Source organism: Panthera uncia, chromosome F2 (genome assembly GCF_023721935.1).
Source record: "Panthera uncia isolate 11264 chromosome F2, Puncia_PCG_1.0, whole genome shotgun sequence".
Lineage (NCBI taxonomy): Eukaryota > Metazoa > Chordata > Mammalia > Carnivora > Felidae > Panthera > Panthera uncia.
In genome coordinates this window covers 28,816,341-28,836,005 of record NC_064812.1, presented here as the reverse complement: position 1 = coordinate 28,836,005, position 19,665 = coordinate 28,816,341, and the positions used below count along the sequence as shown (strand labels likewise).

At 35.1% G+C, this 19,665-nt stretch overlaps 1 protein-coding gene across 2 annotated transcripts in view; it reads right to left on the bottom strand.

The window, feature by feature from the left end:
* The window catches only part of NUDCD1 (NudC domain containing 1), a 75,124-nt gene that overhangs the window by 27,300 nt on the left and 28,159 nt on the right, over nt 1-19,665 (bottom strand). For both annotated transcript variants that reach the window (XM_049633004.1, XM_049633005.1), the window contains exons 4-7: nt 16,577-16,757; nt 12,920-13,102; nt 9,326-9,527; nt 3,691-3,835 (exon numbers count right to left, since the gene is read on the bottom strand). In XM_049633004.1, the coding sequence (XP_049488961.1) occupies nt 3,691-3,835; nt 9,326-9,527; nt 12,920-13,102; nt 16,577-16,757 (711 nt within the window). The remainder of the gene's footprint in view (nt 1-3,690; nt 3,836-9,325; nt 9,528-12,919; nt 13,103-16,576; nt 16,758-19,665) is intronic.

Below are 19,665 nucleotides of genomic sequence, written 5' to 3'. Positions count from 1 at the left end.
ATAATGTTATTGAGTTTACAACATGTAAAAATAAAATGTCTGATGAGAATAATAGAAAGGATGAAGAAATGGAAATCTATTGTGAAGCTCTTTAGTTACAGTGAAATGATGTAATAATTTTTGAAGAAAGACGGTGATGAGTTAAAGATGTATGGTGTAAACTCTAGAACAACCACTAAATACACACTAATACAAAAACAAAGGTGTAGCTAATAATAAGCCAAAAGTAGAGATAAACGTAAGGAACTTTTAATATGTTCCATTGCTTAAATGCAAGAAGCACTCTCTGGCCTTATATCCCTCACAGAGTCCAAGGATCACAATGCTGAAGTGATAAATTGCACATATACATGCATTATGAAATTATGTATACACATGTATGTAACAGAACCATAATTCTACAACTGACCAAATGTCCACACACCTCGTTTGCCAAAATGCAGTCATGTTATTGAAAACTTGATGAAATGACCTGAGAAAATCTCTGAAACTAAATCTCTGGAGTTATAGAAGTGATAGAAGATGAACCTTGTCCATGTCCACCTGGGATTTGGAGCCACCTAGTTTAGTCAGCCTAAATATCAATGGAAACAAGTCTGGTTGCTATGATTGGCTGGGAAGGCAATATCAGCAATTAGCTGGGGCCATTTTTTCAGCGATTCAAAAATATATATATGTCCAGTAGCATAGAGAAAGCACCCTCTGCACTCCTCCCTCCTTTCCCTTTTCCATTAACTATATGTTAAAGATAAGAGGACAAAAATGAAAAGTTCAGGACTATCAGGGCGCCTGGATGGTTCAGTTAAGTATCCGACTTCGGCTCAGGTCATGATCTCACGGTTTCTGGGTTCAAGCCCTGTATTAGGCTCTGTGCTGACAGCTCAGAGCCTGGAGCCTGCTTCAGATTCTGTCTCTGTCTCTCTCTCCCCCACCCCTGCTGTCTCTCAAAAATAAATAAAATGTTCAAAAAAAAAAAAAAAGTTCAGTACTATCAAGGCAGCCAGAATTTAACAGGACAAGTTTACAGAGAAAGGGGAACAGCAGAGAAGAGAACCCAAGATTCTGCTACTTGTCTTTAGGCATTTACTGATTTTCAAGCTGTGCTGGAAAAGACAAGTGGAAAGAAGCAGGCAAGGGGCTCAAAAGCTGAGTGCTGATATTAATAAAGTACTTGGGAGACAAAATTTAGAGATCAGAGCCCACACCGGATAAGCCCTGGTAAACATCCTAGACTTTCAGTTGAGATTCATGAAAAGTTCTGCCTTGGAAGAAAGAACAAGCAAGGAATAAATATCAGCCACATAAAATACTGAAATACAGCACCAAATCAAATCATCCTTAATGGGATTAAGAAGACAGGCTGAAATTTTGGAGGAGGTAGGTCAAGTAGTGTTTGGAATAAAGTATATAGCATTAAATGCTTTCAACAGAAAAGTAGGTTAAAAAAAATCAATCATCTAAACTTTCACTTTTAAAAATAGAGCAAAATAAATCCAAAGTAAGCAAAAAGGAGAAAATAATCAATGTAATAACAAATGAAACTGGAAACTGAAAAAAAGCCAAAGGAAATAGATGCCCAGTATAATCCTGTATTTATTAAAGAAATTAAATTCATGGTTAAAAACTTCCAAAAAAGAAAACTCCAGTCCAGACAGTTTCACTGGAAAATTCTATAAAGAAATAATGCCAACTCTACACAATCTCTTCCAGAAACAGAACAAGCAGGAAACACTTCCCTTTTCATTTGACATCAGCATTACCCAGATACCAAAACTGAATAACGACAGTAAAAAGAAAAAACAAAGACTACAGGCCAATATTCCTCACAAATATAGATGCAAAACTCCTCAATAACATATTAGCAAACCCAAACTGGTAATACCTAAAAGGGATTATACATCATGACCAAGTAAGGTTTACACCACAAATGAAGTGTATTTGACAAAATTCTATATGGCCTTTCATGATAAAAACTCAGTATAATAGAAGAAAATGTCCTCAACACGACAAAAATAATCCATACTTAACAGTGAAATATTCATTTTTCCAAGCTTACAAATAAGGCAAGAATGTCTGCTTTCACTATTCACCATTTCTATTTTACAATGGATTAAAGGTTCTAACCAATGCAGAAAGATAACAAAAAGTATGAAGATTTGAAACATGCAAGACAGCCTTCAGCTGCAGATAACAAGATTCTATGTTTTTCCCAAATACACTGGTGTTCAGACATAAATAACTTACTCATATATACCAATATTCACTTGAAATAATCAAGTTTAAAAGGCAGTTAGCAGCAATAATCTACAATATCATAACAAACCCCACTACTGTAACTATATGATTATATCCCAGAGCCCTATCACAAAAAATACTTGCTGAATGAATGAACATAGGGCAATGCAGTCTGCATGGGCTTGTTTTAACACCAGGGCTAGATCAAAGTTTCACAGTCTTACAAATGCTTTCCAGTGATCCTGAAATTTTTTTTTTCAACATTTTTTACTTTTGAGAGAGTACAAATGGCTGGGGGGGGGGGGGGGGGGGGCTAAGGATCTGAAGCAGGCTCTGTGGTGACAGCAGTGAGCCTGATGTGGGGCTTGAACTCAAGAACCGTAAGATCATGACCTGAGCCGAAGTAGAGCACTCAACTGACTGAGCCACCCAGGTGCCCCCTGAAATTTTTAACTATTGCTGGCAGACATGAAACTTGGTTTTTCCATTTTGGCCATGTTTTCTTTTGACAGAGACATTTACTTTCAATATTCTAATTTCCTTTCTACTTTACGATATAATTAACCCTATAGTATAAACTACCTCCTAACAGTTTTTTCCTCATCACTCTAACTCCAAATGGCAATAAGTCAGACATTGTACATGTGCTGATATAATTTTTGGTGAATAAACATATAACTGAAATTCTGGTATAATGTTTTATTCAATTAAAAAAAAAAATTTAATGTTTATTTTTGAGACAGAGAAAGAGCACGAGCAGGGGAGAGGAGGAGAGAGGAAGACACAGAATCTGAAGCAGGCTCCAGGCTCTGAGCTGTCAGCACAAAGCCCACACGGGGCTTGAACCCACGAACCATGAGATCATGACCTGAGCTGAAGTTGGACACTTAACCAACTGAGCCACCCAGGCACCCCTGCTTTATTCAAAATTTTAACATTATCTTAAAAGTTATCAGATTGGAACATTTTCAACAAAATGTCACAGTTGAATGAGTAGTGTATTATCACTGTAATCATTACAATGAATTATTTTGTCAATCATAATTAATTGTAGTATATATATACCCCTGTGATATCCTAAGATAACCTAGAAAATTTTACGATGACAAGAAGATTATTGGCATAGGTATACAGTAAAATCCTAATTTTGTCCCTGCCAATATCGGTCTGATTCTTCTAAAGGAGAATATATATGTATCTATGTGTGTGTATACATATATATAAATATACACATGCACATCCACCTTATACAGCAATCCCACACACACAGATATGTATTCACATAGTGTAAGGAATGAATATTAGAATTTTAACCTACATTCAAACACCAGTCTGTGCCTCATCTGTGTCTCTAACATTAGTAAATGTAAAATAATGTTTGAAAAACATGGCACAACCCTCACATAACATACTTCCGGGCCTTTGGAAAGTCACCCTACTATTACAATTGCTTACCAGTTCTTCAGAGGTCAAATGCATCAAACGTTCAGCTATTGCAGCACACTGGGCTGAGTCTCTTATAAACTTTCCTTGTTTATCACCAACCACTAGCTCTGGCCATGTTAGTCCTTCATTCTTTTTAATCAAGAAAATCTCCAAGCTAGAAATTAAAAGAAGTTACTTGTAACATGCTTAATGTTACATTAACCAACTATACAAATTATATAACCAACACCAACCAGAAGAATCTTCCATTGAATCTACCCACCCTGGTGTCCAGAAGATACCAAAACTTGTGTTCATTTTGGTATTGCATATGATGGAAAATCTATAATCCAAGGGTAATCATTTATACTTACTAAACAATCAAGAAAGTACCACTGGAAATGGTATGCCACATGACTTGATGAGAAGAGTGATTGGCAAGAGTAAGACCACCTAGAAAATACTGTTGTAGTCCAGGTATGCAGTGTATTACTGAACTTAAGAGACAGAAATGCAGGCACCAAGATTCTGAGATATTTTACTAGGGAATGGTGGTAACGAGGATGGTGGTTGGGGAGGGCACGTGAAATTAATTGACTATAACTAAAGGTACTTCTTTATGCATGAAGCCAATAATTAGCTTCATTTTCCTAAACTAGTAGCCATAATATATATTAATGTAAACATCAGGCAGGTTAGATCAGCACAAATATCAATTCTTAAAATACAGATTTTAATGAATTGAAAAGAAAGTAGAAATTATAAAATAATTAAATTTGGTAACATAAGAAAAAAGTTGTTAATGTGGTCTGTATCAAGTGAAAATCTAATTCTGTACATTTAAGCCACTGAACAAATTCCAAATACACTAAAAGGGGCCTATCACGGAATACTGAGATTAAGGTTTCATGTGGCAGGAAAGAGAATGAGAGCTGAGCCGGGGCAGACCATGGACATAGGAGCACAGGGAGTTGCCCCATGTGCCTCTTGAATAGGAAGAGAAATTCAAGTAATAAGCTGCTTTAGGCGCAGCCGTTGCTAGAATACAGAGAAAAGTGGGGTGGTGGTAGCTGTCCCATAGGAAAGCAACCCTTCCCATGTGCCACCTTTGGTACACGTGTGCCATACTAACCCATGCCCTGGAACACAACTGCAAGGAAATAATTGCAAGGACACAATAATAACTATAATCATAATTATCAAATAGAACATGCAAACTTATCAATTATTTTTCAAGGCTGTTATTATCTTCACCTCATGAATTAATTACAGCACTTTTAACTTTTTCTGAAACTACTTATTTTGAGACGACGCAAAACATCTTTTCTATGTAATGAGTTCCTATCATTAGCATTAAAAATTACCATCATAATCTATTCTCTAAAAGAGAGCTAATCTTGAAAAGGATGATGATGATGAAGATAATAATCGCGACAGCAACTCATACTTATCTAATGCTTCCCATATGCCAGGTGCTGTCTTAAGCACTTTACATGTTTTAACTCACTGATTGCTCACCACAACCAAATAGAGTAAGTACTATTTTCATCTTCATTTTACAAAGTAAGAAAAGAAAAGCACTTAGAGGTTAAGTAACTTGCCAAGGTCATGAGTTAGTAAAGCAGTGTGGCTCCAAGTCAATGCTCTTCACTACTGCACTATTCTGCCTCTCTGAATAAATACATGTAAATATTAAGGAAATTTTACCATGACCAGAATGTATAAATACTGTTTTAGTCAGCTGCTACCTAAAGAAGTTAAAAACAGTTCACACAATGTCAGTTATAGAGAATTTCTGAACCATCATAAGTTTGCACGCCTAATCAATGCAATCCTTTAAGCACAACTGCATTTCTACATTTTAAAATTAAGATCATGTCCTACCATCCAGCCAAAAAGAACATATAACCCCATACATTAATAACCTACAGACTAGTTAACAAATCCTTCCAAAGTGAGAAGGAACATTAACCATTTGAAAATGAGAAATATGAATAATTTAATCAAGCACAGAAAATCATGTTTTTACCAATGACCCCACCTACACATCACTGTAATTATCCTTTGTAATGTAAAATAGTAATCAAGTACCTCAAATTTAATGGGAAAACAACACAGGTTTATGCTCATGTATTAAATGCTGAAACTATTTGTGTGAGGTCCAGCTATTCTAAACCTTTGCTAAGTTACTGTTTGATGACCTACTTTAACAGTATGTTATAGCTGCTTTGCCAATTTAGAAATGCTACCCTCAATCTCTCTCATGCACATAAAATATGTTTAAGTAGAATATAAAATGTTTCTTAAAGAACCATTCACATAACTAAGCTTTTAAAGTATATTAAAAAGTGTAAAGGGAATTAAGGGTACACTTATCATGATGAGCACTGAGTAAAGTATAAAGTTGTTGAATTATTATACTGAACACCTGGAACCGATATAACAGCGTATGTTAATTATACTTCAATAAAAAATAAAAATAGGGATGTCTGGGTAGTTCAGTTGAGCGTCTGACTCAAATTCAGCTCAGGTCATGGGATTAAGCCCCATATCAGGCTTTGCACTGAGCGTGGAGCCTGTGCGGGATTCTCCCCTTCTCTCAAAATAAAAAAAAAAAAAAAAGTTTTTAAATAAAGAGTAATTTTATCAGATTCTGTTACGAACTCAGTGTGTTAGTATGCCAAAGTTCATGAAGAATGAACCAAAAACCATGTGTTTTACTGTGGTAACCTAGCTATAGTCAGACGGTGATTAGTGGACACATTAGATTCCAGGGTACTTCTCATCTGGGTGTCCTTTTCCACATCTTCTTTATCCAGGTAAATGGATAAACTGTTAACAAAATCAGGTATTTATTCAATTGGTATAACTGAGTATTGGTCAGGACTCTAGAAACCACTTTTATCACCTTGAAAGGTGAGATTGTCAAAAACTATCATGTCCATGAGATTAGACTTTAATCTAGCTCAGATCTTTCACTCTCCCTCTGAAACAGTAATACTTTCCTGAGAATTACAATAAAAATATTTTTGTAAACATTTGCAGGAGTGATTATGAAAAATGTGGAAGGACTGCAGTGATTATTTAAATATACCATGATTAAAACTGGTTAGCAAGAATTATTAGAACAGTTAAAAAAAAATCCATCCAAAAAGAGAGAAAGACAAAGCATCAGATTCATGGAAATCATTATTCTTTTTTTGTTGAATTCACTGAATATTGGATTCTTAGTTCAATAATTCTCAAAAAATTATAAACAACATCATTTACTCATGAATGTATTTATCTTACCACATTAAAAAAGAAAAGTTGCCAAATTTCCCCATCAATAAAACGAATTCAGGATATAAAAGCATATAGCTTCAAATTTTTTGAACTAGATACCTATTTCTCAGACTTCCAATATTTAGACTCAAATCAAAGACTCATATGGGTCCTATATTACAAATTGAAAATTATATTTAAAGTAAAAATAACTAATTTTAACCCACTTCTGACCAAATCTGACCATTTCTTTTTTTTTAATTTTTTTTTTAAACGTTTATTTATTTTTGAGACAGAGATGGAGCATGAATGGGGGAGGTTCAGAGAGAGAGGGAGACACAGAATCTGAAACAGGCTCCAGGCTCTGAGCCATCAGCACAGAGCCTGACGGGGGGCTTGAACTCACGAACCGTGAGATCATGACCTGAGCCAAAGTCGGACGCTTAACCGACTGAGCCACCCAGGCGCCCCCAAATCTGACCATTTCTTAAATTAAGTGCCCAAAACCATCTATTAACCCATCACAGAATGTAATAATTACTAACAATCTATAATGAAAGATTTACAAAGGGGCAAAAAAGTAGGAGCAAAGGGTTATAGTTTTATAAGAAACTTAATCTTTACCTATTTTTCTGCATATTCCTTTCACTGAGGTTTTTACAGACTAAATTCAGATTTGAAGTATAGAATTCATGGAATTTCACAAATGCATATACCCTTATAACCCAAGGAAGCTATTCAATCATCCAGAAAGTTCCCTTGTGTCCCTTTTCTAGTCAGTCCCCCTACACCCTAGAGGTAACCACTGTCTTGATTTGTATCACCAGAGATGGTTTTGCCAGTTTGCCAACTCCATATGTTTGGACTCACACTGTATGCACATTTTTTGTCTCTGGCTTCTTTCACTCTGCATGTTTCTGAGATTCATTCATACTGCTGTGTTTATCACACCATTCTCTTGTATCGCAGAGTAGCATTCTATTGTGTACTACTGAGTACTAATATCTAGTAGAATTTCTGGGTTACTAAGTGGGTATATACATGCTTAGCCTAAGAAACTGCTAAACAGTTTGCCAAAGTGACTATCATTTTTCCCTCCCACCAGCAATGTACAAGAGGCTGGTGATCCACATTCTTGTCAACATTTGATACCATAAGCTGTCTAGTTTTAGCCATGCACTGGTGTCTCATCTAGCTTTAATGTGCCTTTCCCTCTATTTTTTCATATGCTTAACTAGCTATTCAAATATCATCTATCATGATACGTCAATTCAAATCATTCGACCATATTTAAAATTGGGTTATCTTTTAATTATAAATTTCTAACAAGGTTTCTTATATAGAGAGAATGCAATTCCTTTGTTTTATATGCATAATGAAAATATTTTTTTCCCAGTCCATGGCCTGGTTCTGTTTTCTTAATGGTTTTTTTAGAAGAGAAGAAATTCTCAGTTTTGCTGTACTGAAAAGTTCTGTTTGGATAAGTTGACCATATCATCTATTTCTCTTGTGTCCTGCACACACAATTACAAAAAAATGTACACGGCTAACTTACATTAAAAAAATATTCTCTATAATTTTCAAAGAAATATTGACTCCACTTGTAGGAGTCCTCCATATATATTCCTGCACACATGAAATTCTTTTATATACACATGAAAGCTATTCACTGTAGCAAAACACTGCAGTCAAAATATCGAATAAAGGACCATTGTGGGTGACAAAGTAAAATATCATAAATAGCCATAAAGGAGAATAAAATAAATCATTATATATACATTATAGAAACTTCTTCAAGATTTGCTATTGAAAGTCAACAAAAGCAAGCTGTAAAACTATGTATAGTTATGTTTTAAAACCTTTTTTGTTCAAAAAACAGACATATATCTGCTTGAATATGCATAAAATACCTGTAGAAGGAAAACTATGAACAGTGGTTATGGGCATGAGGGGAAGGATGGCTGGAGGGTCTGGGCTGGAGGGAGCCTTCACACTGTGTACCCTTTCATGTATATTAAAATTTAAAGAATGGGAATGTATTATCTAGTTGGCAAATTGAAGTCAATAAAAAGAGATTTTTTTCTTAAAAAATTTTAGAGTATTAATCAAAACAAATAATCATTTTTATCCATTATTACTGTTACTACTGTCATTATTTTTCCAGAGCTGATAATAAAAACTCTACCATAGAATACAAACTATAACTTTACTAGCATTTTTAATCTTAATGATAATCATGTATTTTGATACAGTAATTCCATTTTTAATCTGTCTTAAGAAAGAATCAGCAATACAGACAGACCTATTGTAGTAGTAGTCAACTTTGGTGTAACCACTGTAGAACGGATAAGAAAAAAAGAAAAAAAAAAATTTAAATATAAATACAACTCTATCTGTATACCTATTATCTTTAATCATCCATGTACTGCTGTCTTGATCAATAGATGAATAGAGATTTCCTTCCAAAAACCTCTGACCCTTCAGCACAATGTTGATGTGATCAGGCAAAAACTGTACTTGAATGTCCTCCTTAGAACTGCCTTCTGGAAGTTGTATTGTTACAGTCAAATCATCTTCAGTCTGTTGCCAGTAATACAGAGGTTCTATTGGGAAAAGAAAAATACATCATGTAATAAAAAAGTGGAGACCAGAACACACAAAATGAGACACTGGAGCACAAAAAAGAACACCTATCTAAAGGAATCTTAGCATAATTTCTAGTGATCTTCTTACAAAACAAAGTAACTATAAACAAACACACACAGATCTTTTGGGGGAATTTTCAGAGTTATAACAACTGCACTTGACATTTCCTCTTCCAGGCTTACCTAATGCTGCAAGACATAAGCACTCATAAAATACTAATGACAGCAATCCTTTATCCCCATTCATTCTCCCCCTGCCTCCCAGTTTCCCCTTTTCTTCCTCCTTTCTCTTCCCTTTACACACACAGCAGATTCCTACTTCAAAGGAGTAACAAATATGTCATAAACCACTGTCTGAAACTTTCACCATTGCTTTGATTTGCCCTAACAATGTAACTCTGTGATACAGAAGACAACTATTATTTGGTGAGATACATACCCACATAAAAATAAAAGATATATTTATAAATTCTACTCTGCAACGTTGTGCATGAAAGCAATTTCACAGGGAATTCAACGGCTGCCAGTGTATTTTGTCCAAGTTCCCAATAAAAGTATCCTCCCTTCACCTCCTTCTTGATCTCCTTGGCTTCTCTTAGAAAAAGCTTTAAACTCATCATGCTACAGGTTGAAATACCCATAGGATGAAATAAGAAAATAGGGCTTAAATGCAAAAAGAATAAATATTTGCTAAGAAATAAATAATTATTTGCTTAATGATATCCATAAACATTAATCTGTCCACACACTCATCAGAAAGGAATATAACATAGTGGTTAGTAACTAGTACTCCAGAGTTGACTAGTCCTAGGTCTTGAATCTTGGCTCAACCACTTATTAATCTTGGTATGCAACTTTATCTACTACCCTCTTTTTCCTAATCTGTAAAATAACAAAATATGACATTATCTCACAGAACTGTTAAAATTTAAATGAGTTAATGCATATAAAATATTTAATATCAATCCTGTTATTACATATATTATAAACTCTCAGTAAATTCAGGTTATTATTCTTTTCTGAGGGGGGTATCATTCTTTTTATTTTTGTGCTGTTTTGTGTAAAAACTTTGTAAGTACTAGCTATGCTCAAAGATATAATAGTAAGTGTGATGTATCTTCTTAAAGGGTCACTTCTATTTGATGTTAAATAAAATTTAACAAGCATGATACTATAGGAATAAGCATAAAAAATGCATAAATTTTCAGGATAAAATTGTTACTTTGGATTAATTTCTAACTTGCATCATATTCCTTTAAGCAGGCTCTTAGATCTTCTCTGTTATCTCTTTAAAAGTACTTTTAGTATAAATTCACTGAGAAAGTTTGAACTACAGCTTAAAAGATTGATAACTATAAGCTCCTTAAGGCAAGTTACCTGTTTTACTCAATTTTCTGTCCACCACAAAAGTTAACGAGGCAGTTTATATGTAACAATGATTCAGTGGGCAACTTCTGCCAGATATGGAAAGGGGAGGAGTCTGCAAAATCACATGAGCTTCTAGTAAAACTTAAAGTCCATGGAAATAGACTAAATGGAAAGCCAGAATTTTTTAAGCTTCTCTCCACTAAAAGTTATACGAACAACTAAATAATTTTTTCAATTGTTGGTTGCTAAGTGCCTATGCTTTGGAAATTGTTTTAAGTCTTTCTAAGAAAATGCTCTTACTTATATCATTATGACAACACCAAATTGGCAACAGACAATATCAGTCTTCTTGAGGTTTATAGAAAATGAAACCCATATATATTCTCAGATGATTACTTAAAAGAAAGCATGCTATAATTGACAAACTATCCATAATTTTTTAAAAATTACATTTCTCCTTTATAGGTAAAGTGTGTTTATTACAAGGTACACAGAAAAATACAGGGGATTTGAGGTTCACACTAAAAGGGAAGGAAAGACGTTAATGGATTCAGAAGGAAATCAAAATATAATGTGAGATGTCAACAAGAAAAACAACACCTGAACTGATAGTTATGATTTAAACAGATGTTGTATCCCTCCTACGCTACAATCTGTCTTGGAACCACATAGTTTCAGGTACTAGGCAGAATGTTTCCAGAGATTAGGGCATTCTTTCATTTCCTTTGCAATTGCTCACCAAGAGTTCTAAGGGGCATGTGGTCTAGAGATATGAATAGCTGTTTTGGCTAAGCTCTAGAAAAGTTTAACAGTATAATTAAGACAGGGTAGAACTTATTCAGAGAGGGATCTTAGAGATAATCTAACATTAAAATACATCACATGGGAAACCAAGTTGTTAAAAGGCTAAATAAAAGGCCATCAAAGCACAACTCTCTTATTCAAAGGTGCATATCATTTATGAACCTGTGGAAAATATTTTTAAAATATTTATTACATTAATGTTTTCAAATACTTTTCTTCTTTTTTTGTCTGTTTATTTATTTTTGAGAGAGAGACAGGCATGAGTGGGGGAGGGCAGAAAGAGAGGGAGACACAGTATCTGAAGCAGGCTCCAGGCTCTGAGCTGTCAGCACAGAGCCTGACATGGGGCTCGAACTCACGCGCCCTGACATCATGACCTGAGCCAAAGTCAGATGCCCAACCAACTGAGCCACCCAGGCATCCCTGTTTTCAAATACTTTTCAAAGAATTTTTTTCTTTAGAAAGTTCTAAATAAATATAGTGAAACTAATTTTTATTTTATATAATTAACAAAAAAGGGACATTCAAAGATTAATTATGTATAATTGAAAATATTGCGAAAATCTCAAGTAAAATATACTATTCTCTGGTTGTAAACATCAGAATTATGAATAGAAATGATTACAGGGGGATATTCTCTTGAATGTAAGAGTATTCTTCCTATGTAAATATAAATTTTAAAGACTTTGTTACTGTCTTCATTCTAAAACATTAACTTCATCCATTTATTCATTTAACATTGGAAAAACTTAACAATTAGGCCCTCAAGAACTTTTTTTTAAAGCTTAGTACTAAAAATTCAGAACACGTACACTAGTATATACCTATAATCAACACAGTTTAGCTTATTTTAAAAGATTAATATATTCAATACTAATATGCTAGCTTCACAAACACCAATAACAAACAGACATTATTTATTCATTTAATAAGTATTTACTAAACATCTCATAAAGGCATAATTTTTTAAAAACATTTTTGGTAATTATGAAATTACTGATTAAAACAATTCACACTATTTAGGTAGCACATTTTACAAAAGACAATTCTGGGAAATACAAAAGAAAATTAAGCCTCTATCTAGTCCTGGTAGAACCCATAACCTAACCAGTAAGACAAACCAGACATAAATGTACATAAACACACATGAGCTCTATGAAGATGAACACTAAAATTACCTTTGATTTTCTCAGACAAGTTCTCATTCTTATTTTCTTCAAGATCTTGACCAACATGTACAAATGTGAAGGACTTGTAGGAGACAATCATCAGACCTTTCCCATCAGGCTCAATAGCGGCATAATGCGGCACTGACTTTCCACGGAGAGTATCACGCTTAATGATTTCATATTTTTTATTGTCTGTAAAAAAAGAAAGTATTTTAGAACAAAAAATTATAAATAAAACACTATATTATAAAATATCCTGAAAATATTTGTATATTAATTTTAATTAAAATTAAGTATTTTTTTTAACATTTATTTATTTTTGAGAGAGAAAGAGAGCACGAGCACGGGAGGGGCAGAGGGCAAAGGAGACAGAATCCCAAGCAGGCTCCAGGCTCTAAGATGTCAGCACAGAACCCAGTGCAGGTGGGGCTTGAATTCAGGGACAGGAAGATCATGACCTGAGCCGAAGCTGGACGTTTAACCGAGCGACCCAGGCGCCCCTAAAATTAAGTATTTTAAATGTACTATTAAAAGGCATGCTATCAAGAGTCTTTTCATAGGGCTAAAAAAGTTTATAACCTAATTTTCTATAAATTCACTCCTACTTTAAAATACCAGCTCTGGTGAAATTTGCTCTAGATTGTGCTTTCCAATGTGGTAGCTACTGGCCATGGTGGCTATTTAACGAAAATTAAGTAAAATTTAAAATTCAATTCCTCAGTCACATTAGTCACATTTCAAATGTTCTACAGCCACACATGGGTAGCTGCTACTGTATTAAATGGCACACACATAAAACATGTCCATTTTGCAGAAATTTCCATTGGATACCAGTGCTGTAGACTTTAAAGTGACTGACTTACCTAAATATCAGCTTCTGAATGATCTACCTTTTCCTTTACTACAGCCTTTCTACTTCCCCAGCAGGTACATGATAGGCATCTGCTCAAAAGAGCCACAAACGAAGGATAAAGTAAAGGTATGGTGTGGACTATTTTTCTGCTCATTCTAGCTACTTAAGGGGGTTTCCTTAAAATGAAACGTTTATGGTAGAAATGATTCAGACCTGTATGCCTAATGAATCAAGCATAAATGATACTTAATTTTTTTTAATTTTTTTAAATATTTATTTATTATTGAGAGACAGAGCATGAGCATGGGAGGGGCAGAGAGAGGGGGAGACACAGAATCTGAAGCAGGCTCCAGGCTCTGAGCTGTTAGCACAGAGCACGACACGGGGCTCAAACTCACAAACCACGAGATCATGACCTGAGCCAAAGTCGGACGCTTAACCAACTGAGCCACCCCGGTGCCCCAACACTTAATTTTTTAAAAAATGTTTATTTACTTAGAGAGAGAGCATGCATGTATACTCATGGGGGAGGGGCAGAGAGAGAGAGGGAGAAAGAATCTCAAGCAGGCTCCCCGCTGACAGCACAGAGACCAATGCAGGGCTCAAACTCATTAACTATCATTATGATAGTGATATCGTGACCTGAGCTGAAATCAAGAGTAGGACAGTTAACCAACTGAGCCACCCAGGTGCCCCAATACTTGATTTTAAGATATAAAATTTAAGATATGAGATATAAAGAAAAGATATAAAATTAACTGTATCATGAAAATTACTGGTAAAATAACTGAATTTATTCTTGAAAACAGGTTTGGTTTTGTGTGTGCCCTTACCTTTACTTACACTGTTACTCTATTAGAGTGAGCTGTACTACTTTAACAAGCTTCACAATAAGTAGTCAAAAACTGTAACCCAATGTCACGTGTTATACATAATGATACAATCTGTTTTAAATGTATGTCCTTGTTTTCCTCTAAATCTTCACCTACATTCACCTTCATTTCACACATATTTAAGAAAAGACTTGTAAATTTACGAATGAACTAAAAACTCCTATGCTTCCTGCACAGGTACGTGTAAGGGAAAGAGTCCTACCGGACTCCAAACACCCAGACTTAGATACTACACGGTTTACAGGGTGGCTTTTCCCAACATGTGTGCAACAGAAAATAACATGTGGATTTCAAGTGAACTCCATGGTTAAATGAGCTGGGAAATGCTTGCTTTAATTGTCTTTTTTTTTTTTTTTTTTACTCAACATTTTTAGAATCTTCAACATGTTTAATGTGAAATAGGACTATTATATGCCCATATTTTCAATTTAACTACAAAACATTGTTTATCAAATGTTCCACTCAACACAGTTTAGAAAAGCACTGCTGTTATATTCATTGAAAAAGAAAAAGGAAAAGAATAACAATTATATAAATAATACTTAAGGGGGTGAAAAGAATGAAACCTTAAGAAATGACATGAGAGATGCTGGGTGGCTCAACTGGTTAAGCGTCTGCCTTTGGTTCAGGTCATGATCTCATGGTTCAGTTTGAGCCCACATCAGGCTCTCTGCTGTCAGCACCCAACCTGCTTTGATCCTTTGTCTCCCTCTCTCTCTCCCCCTCAAAGTTTCTCTCACTCTCTCAAAAACAAACATTAAAAAACAAACAAACAAACAAACAAACAAAAAAAACCACACAGATCCCCCATGCAGCCAAAAATCTGCATATAACTTTTGACTCCCCAAAAACTTAACTACTAATAGCCTACTGTTGATTGGAAGATCTACTGATAACAAAAACAGTCAGTTAACATATACTTTGTATATATATTATATACTGTATTTTTAAAAATAAAGTAAGCTAGAATAAAGAAAGGATTATTCAAGAACTCATACGGAAGAGAAAATACATTTACAGTAATGTCCTGTATCAAAAAATATCCATGTATACATGGACCTGAACTCTACAGTTTAAACTACACAATTTAAACCTATTGTTCAAGGGTCAACTGTAATTTAAGGCCCGTAAGTTATGTAAGTTAATAAAAACTTAGAAAAAGGGCAGAGAGTCATGGAAACAAGCTCCCTTAGTTTTCAACAATAGTAAGAACTAAGCACTGGTGAAGAACAAGGCCACACCATTAAAGGAATCTTAATTAATACAGTGAAAAATAATTTCTAATGTCCAAGTTAGAAGTCTGATAGTTTCAAACAGCCCAAGAGTCAAGACTTTTCTACAATTTATAATTTACATTTAATTATATATATAATCCTTGTATGTGATACATATACACATTAGAATATATGTGTACAGTCTTGCATATACTGAAATTATACACTTTAAGTTCTTTCAAAATTATGTAAGAATGTCTCCTTTTATACAAAAAGGCATAACTGACTGTGGAAGTTATTGTTTCTTTTCTTTTTTTTTTTTTAACATTTATTCATTTCTGAAAGGCAGAGAGACAGAGCGCGAATGGGGGAAGGGGCAGAGAGAGAGGGAGACACAGAATCGGAAGCAGGCTCCAGGCTCCGAGCTGTCAGCACAGAGCCCGACGCGGGGCTCGAACTCACGGACCGCGAGATCACGACCTGAGCCGAAGTCGGCCGCTTAACCGACTGAGCCACCCAGGCGCCCCGCAAGTTATTGTTTCTATAACAATATATACCTGAGGAGAAATTATCTATAGGAATTCATCCCACTAGATGTGGGGTATTAGAATCACAGCAACAACAGCATTTACAGGAACAGCTTTGCATTTCAAAATCTACTAAATGGCACCAACCCCTGTGGATTCACATTGTAGTTACATTTTACCTTTATTTTTCTTACTGATAGTGACCCACTCCAAAGAAACGTAGAATCCACTTCCTTTCATATCCAATTCTTCTTTCTCTATTCGAAGAAGTAAGGTAGTTATTGAATGTTCTTCAGCGTTCATCAATGAGATACTGTGAATTATGATAAAAGGATTCCCAAGCTCTTCATTAAACATAATCTAAAATAAAAAAAAGATTACACACACACACACACATAAATGTACATATTACAAACACAGCACAGCGGAAATGCACAAAATTCTGACAATATAACAACTAATTGGATGCTATTTATTACAAGGAGTAGAAAAATGCGAAAAGCCTTTAAATAAAGGTTGCAAGTTCAACTAATATTCTTTGAAAAAGAACTTCTGAAAGACACCTATTTATTTCACAGAGAAAACTGGCCAGTACTCTTGGCTTAAAAACAAGGTAAACGATAAGGCATCCAAACAGCATCAAAAGGAGAAAGAGAACTAGAAGTGACCTCCTAGAAAAGAATTACCAAGTTACACTGCTCTACAGAAGAGAAGCAGGTCTCCCTCGTCTCTTCTCCTATCTCATATATGATTTATTTTTCCTTTGTTCCTCTTACTTTCTGAATATTGTGCATACTGGTGCACAGGTGTGCGCATGTGCGTGTGTATGTTTTTTTCCTATTGTTTTTGTTTTGGTTTGTTCCTGTTTGTTCCTGGAAGTCTGCAAAGGTCAGAGGCAAAGGAATTGGAGAACATATCACTAAAACTCTTATTTCTCTAAAACAAAAGAGCCCATTTACATTTAAAAGTTATAATAAAAAACTTATAATTCAACAAACTCTATTTAAATATATTAAAGTTTCTTTTTAAAGAGCAAGTTTAGGCATCATAGAGACATAAAATCTTAACAAATTCTTTTTTATATCACAAACACATAATCTAAAAGACTACTGTATTTTATTTAAGAGTAAATAACAAATCAAAGATATTTTAAGACTGTCGGCTAAGCAAGATTTTCAAATAAATGAGTTGAAGGAAAACATCCAAATGACAAAAATTAGTTTAAAAAAAAAAACTTTTTCTGGGGGGGGAAATCCTTTTATCTAGAATCTCTTACTATCTGCTCCTAGTTGATAGCCTTATAAAGAAAAGTGTGCTTTAATGTCAATTTCCCTAAATGTTTGAGCACCTCTTTTCAAATTATTCAAATAGTAGACCTTTGGAATCCATTCTACAGTCTTCCATAAACAGAAAACAGCAGTAACAACCAAAAATACCTCACATACTCAAAACTGAGATGATAAAGATAGGTTTCAGTTGGTTGACATTGGGAGACAAAAAGGAGGAAGGAAAAATGGTTGAGTTTTGTCAGGTACAAATAGCTAGTTTATTGCTTCCTCCTCTTCTCTATCTCTCATGTGAGTGAAAGGGGTGGAATGAGACCGCGGAGTTGATGTCTAAACTTTTATAAATGGTTAGGCTGAAGGCTCCTGTCTCCTTAACAAGCCTAGCAACTCAAACGTGGTACTGCTGATACACAGCAACCCATCATACTAGAGGTAACACATCTGTAAAGCAGGCAGTCTTCCTATCTCCCTTTGTTTCTCTTCCTACACTTCAGTCATCACTGCCCTTCCTTGGCCCCCGTATGCTCTACTGTGCCCCCTAACCACTCGCACCTTTAGCCTCCTCTGTCACACTAATTTCCCCAAAGTCTCAAAACTCTCCTAAGTTGCTTCTCTCAAAGTGACCAGTACTCCACAGTATCCCTCCCACCTCAGTGAAAGCCCAAGTCCAAACCCTATCCCATTCCCCCTCTTCCCAGACCCCAGTTAAAACTATTACTCACTGCAAACATCTCAGAGTGTGCTTATTTCATTACACCAGTGTATACTAAAGAGGGCATGAAGTAGATTTAAATTTATGATTTAAAAAATATTACTAAAAACTAATATGCACCATGGGGATGTACACAGCAGAAACCAAATAAATTATAAACCCATATGAATTTCCTTCTGGCAGAGTATGTGGTGCTATTTTTAAGCTGAAGGTGAGTTCGGTCAGTGTGTCTCTTCCTGATCAAAACCAACTGAATCCACAGCTTGGTAATAATAAGTTCTCATTCATATCTCTCCTGCCCATCACTTTCCTTCCAAGTGTTTCAGGTAGCTATGCTATATACCACACTGCCTCAGTAGAAAGAAAGAAAAAAAGAAAGAAAGAAAAAGAAAGAAAGAAAGAAAGAAAGAAAGAAAGAAAGAAAGAAAGAAAAGAAGGAAAAAGGAAGGAAGGAAGGAAGGGGAAAAAAAGAAAAAAAAAATTATCACTGGAGGCCAAAGCAGAAAATGTCACAATGTCCAATTAATATCTGAATCTGCCACTACAAAGGCCTGCAAAGGTCCCCTCTAAACAGGGTATCGTTGTTCTGGTTATTTATCATGTTTTTTGTTTAGTTTTTTGAATTACTACAATTTGGTAGTATACCATTTAATATAACTTAGGAAGGTAAGCCATTTGGTTCTAAGGCCTTCTTGGTTTTTCTCAAATAATTAAAGCCTGATCTTTGTAGGTATCTGATCTGATAAAAATCTTTTATAAGATATAAATATATTTATTAAGTTCATGTTTGTTTACCTGGAACTAAAGGCCACCTGCTGAGATTTAGAAAGAAGTATCACAATATACTTATTAGTATAACTCTGTGTCATTCTTTCCCACCTTCAAAAACTGTGGCTCTGGAGAAATTAATTCCTTACTTACTAAAATCCTAATTTGCCCCTTAGATTTAAAAATGTTACATTGTTGGGGCGCCTGGGTGGCTCGGTCGGTTAAGTGTCCAGCTTCGACTCAGGTCATTATTTCACGGTTCGTGAGTTCGAGCCCTATGTTGGGCTCTGTGCTGACAGCTCAGAGCCTGAAGCCTGCTTCAGACTCATGCTCTGTCTCACTACCTCTCAAAAAAATAATTTTTTAAAATATTACATTGCTTTAAGAAAACTGAAATAGGGGCACCTAGGTGGCTCAGTAGGCTGAGCGTCTTGACTTCAGCTCAAGTCATGATCTCATAGTTCGTGAGTCTGAGCCCTGCCTGCTTCAGATCCTCTGTCCC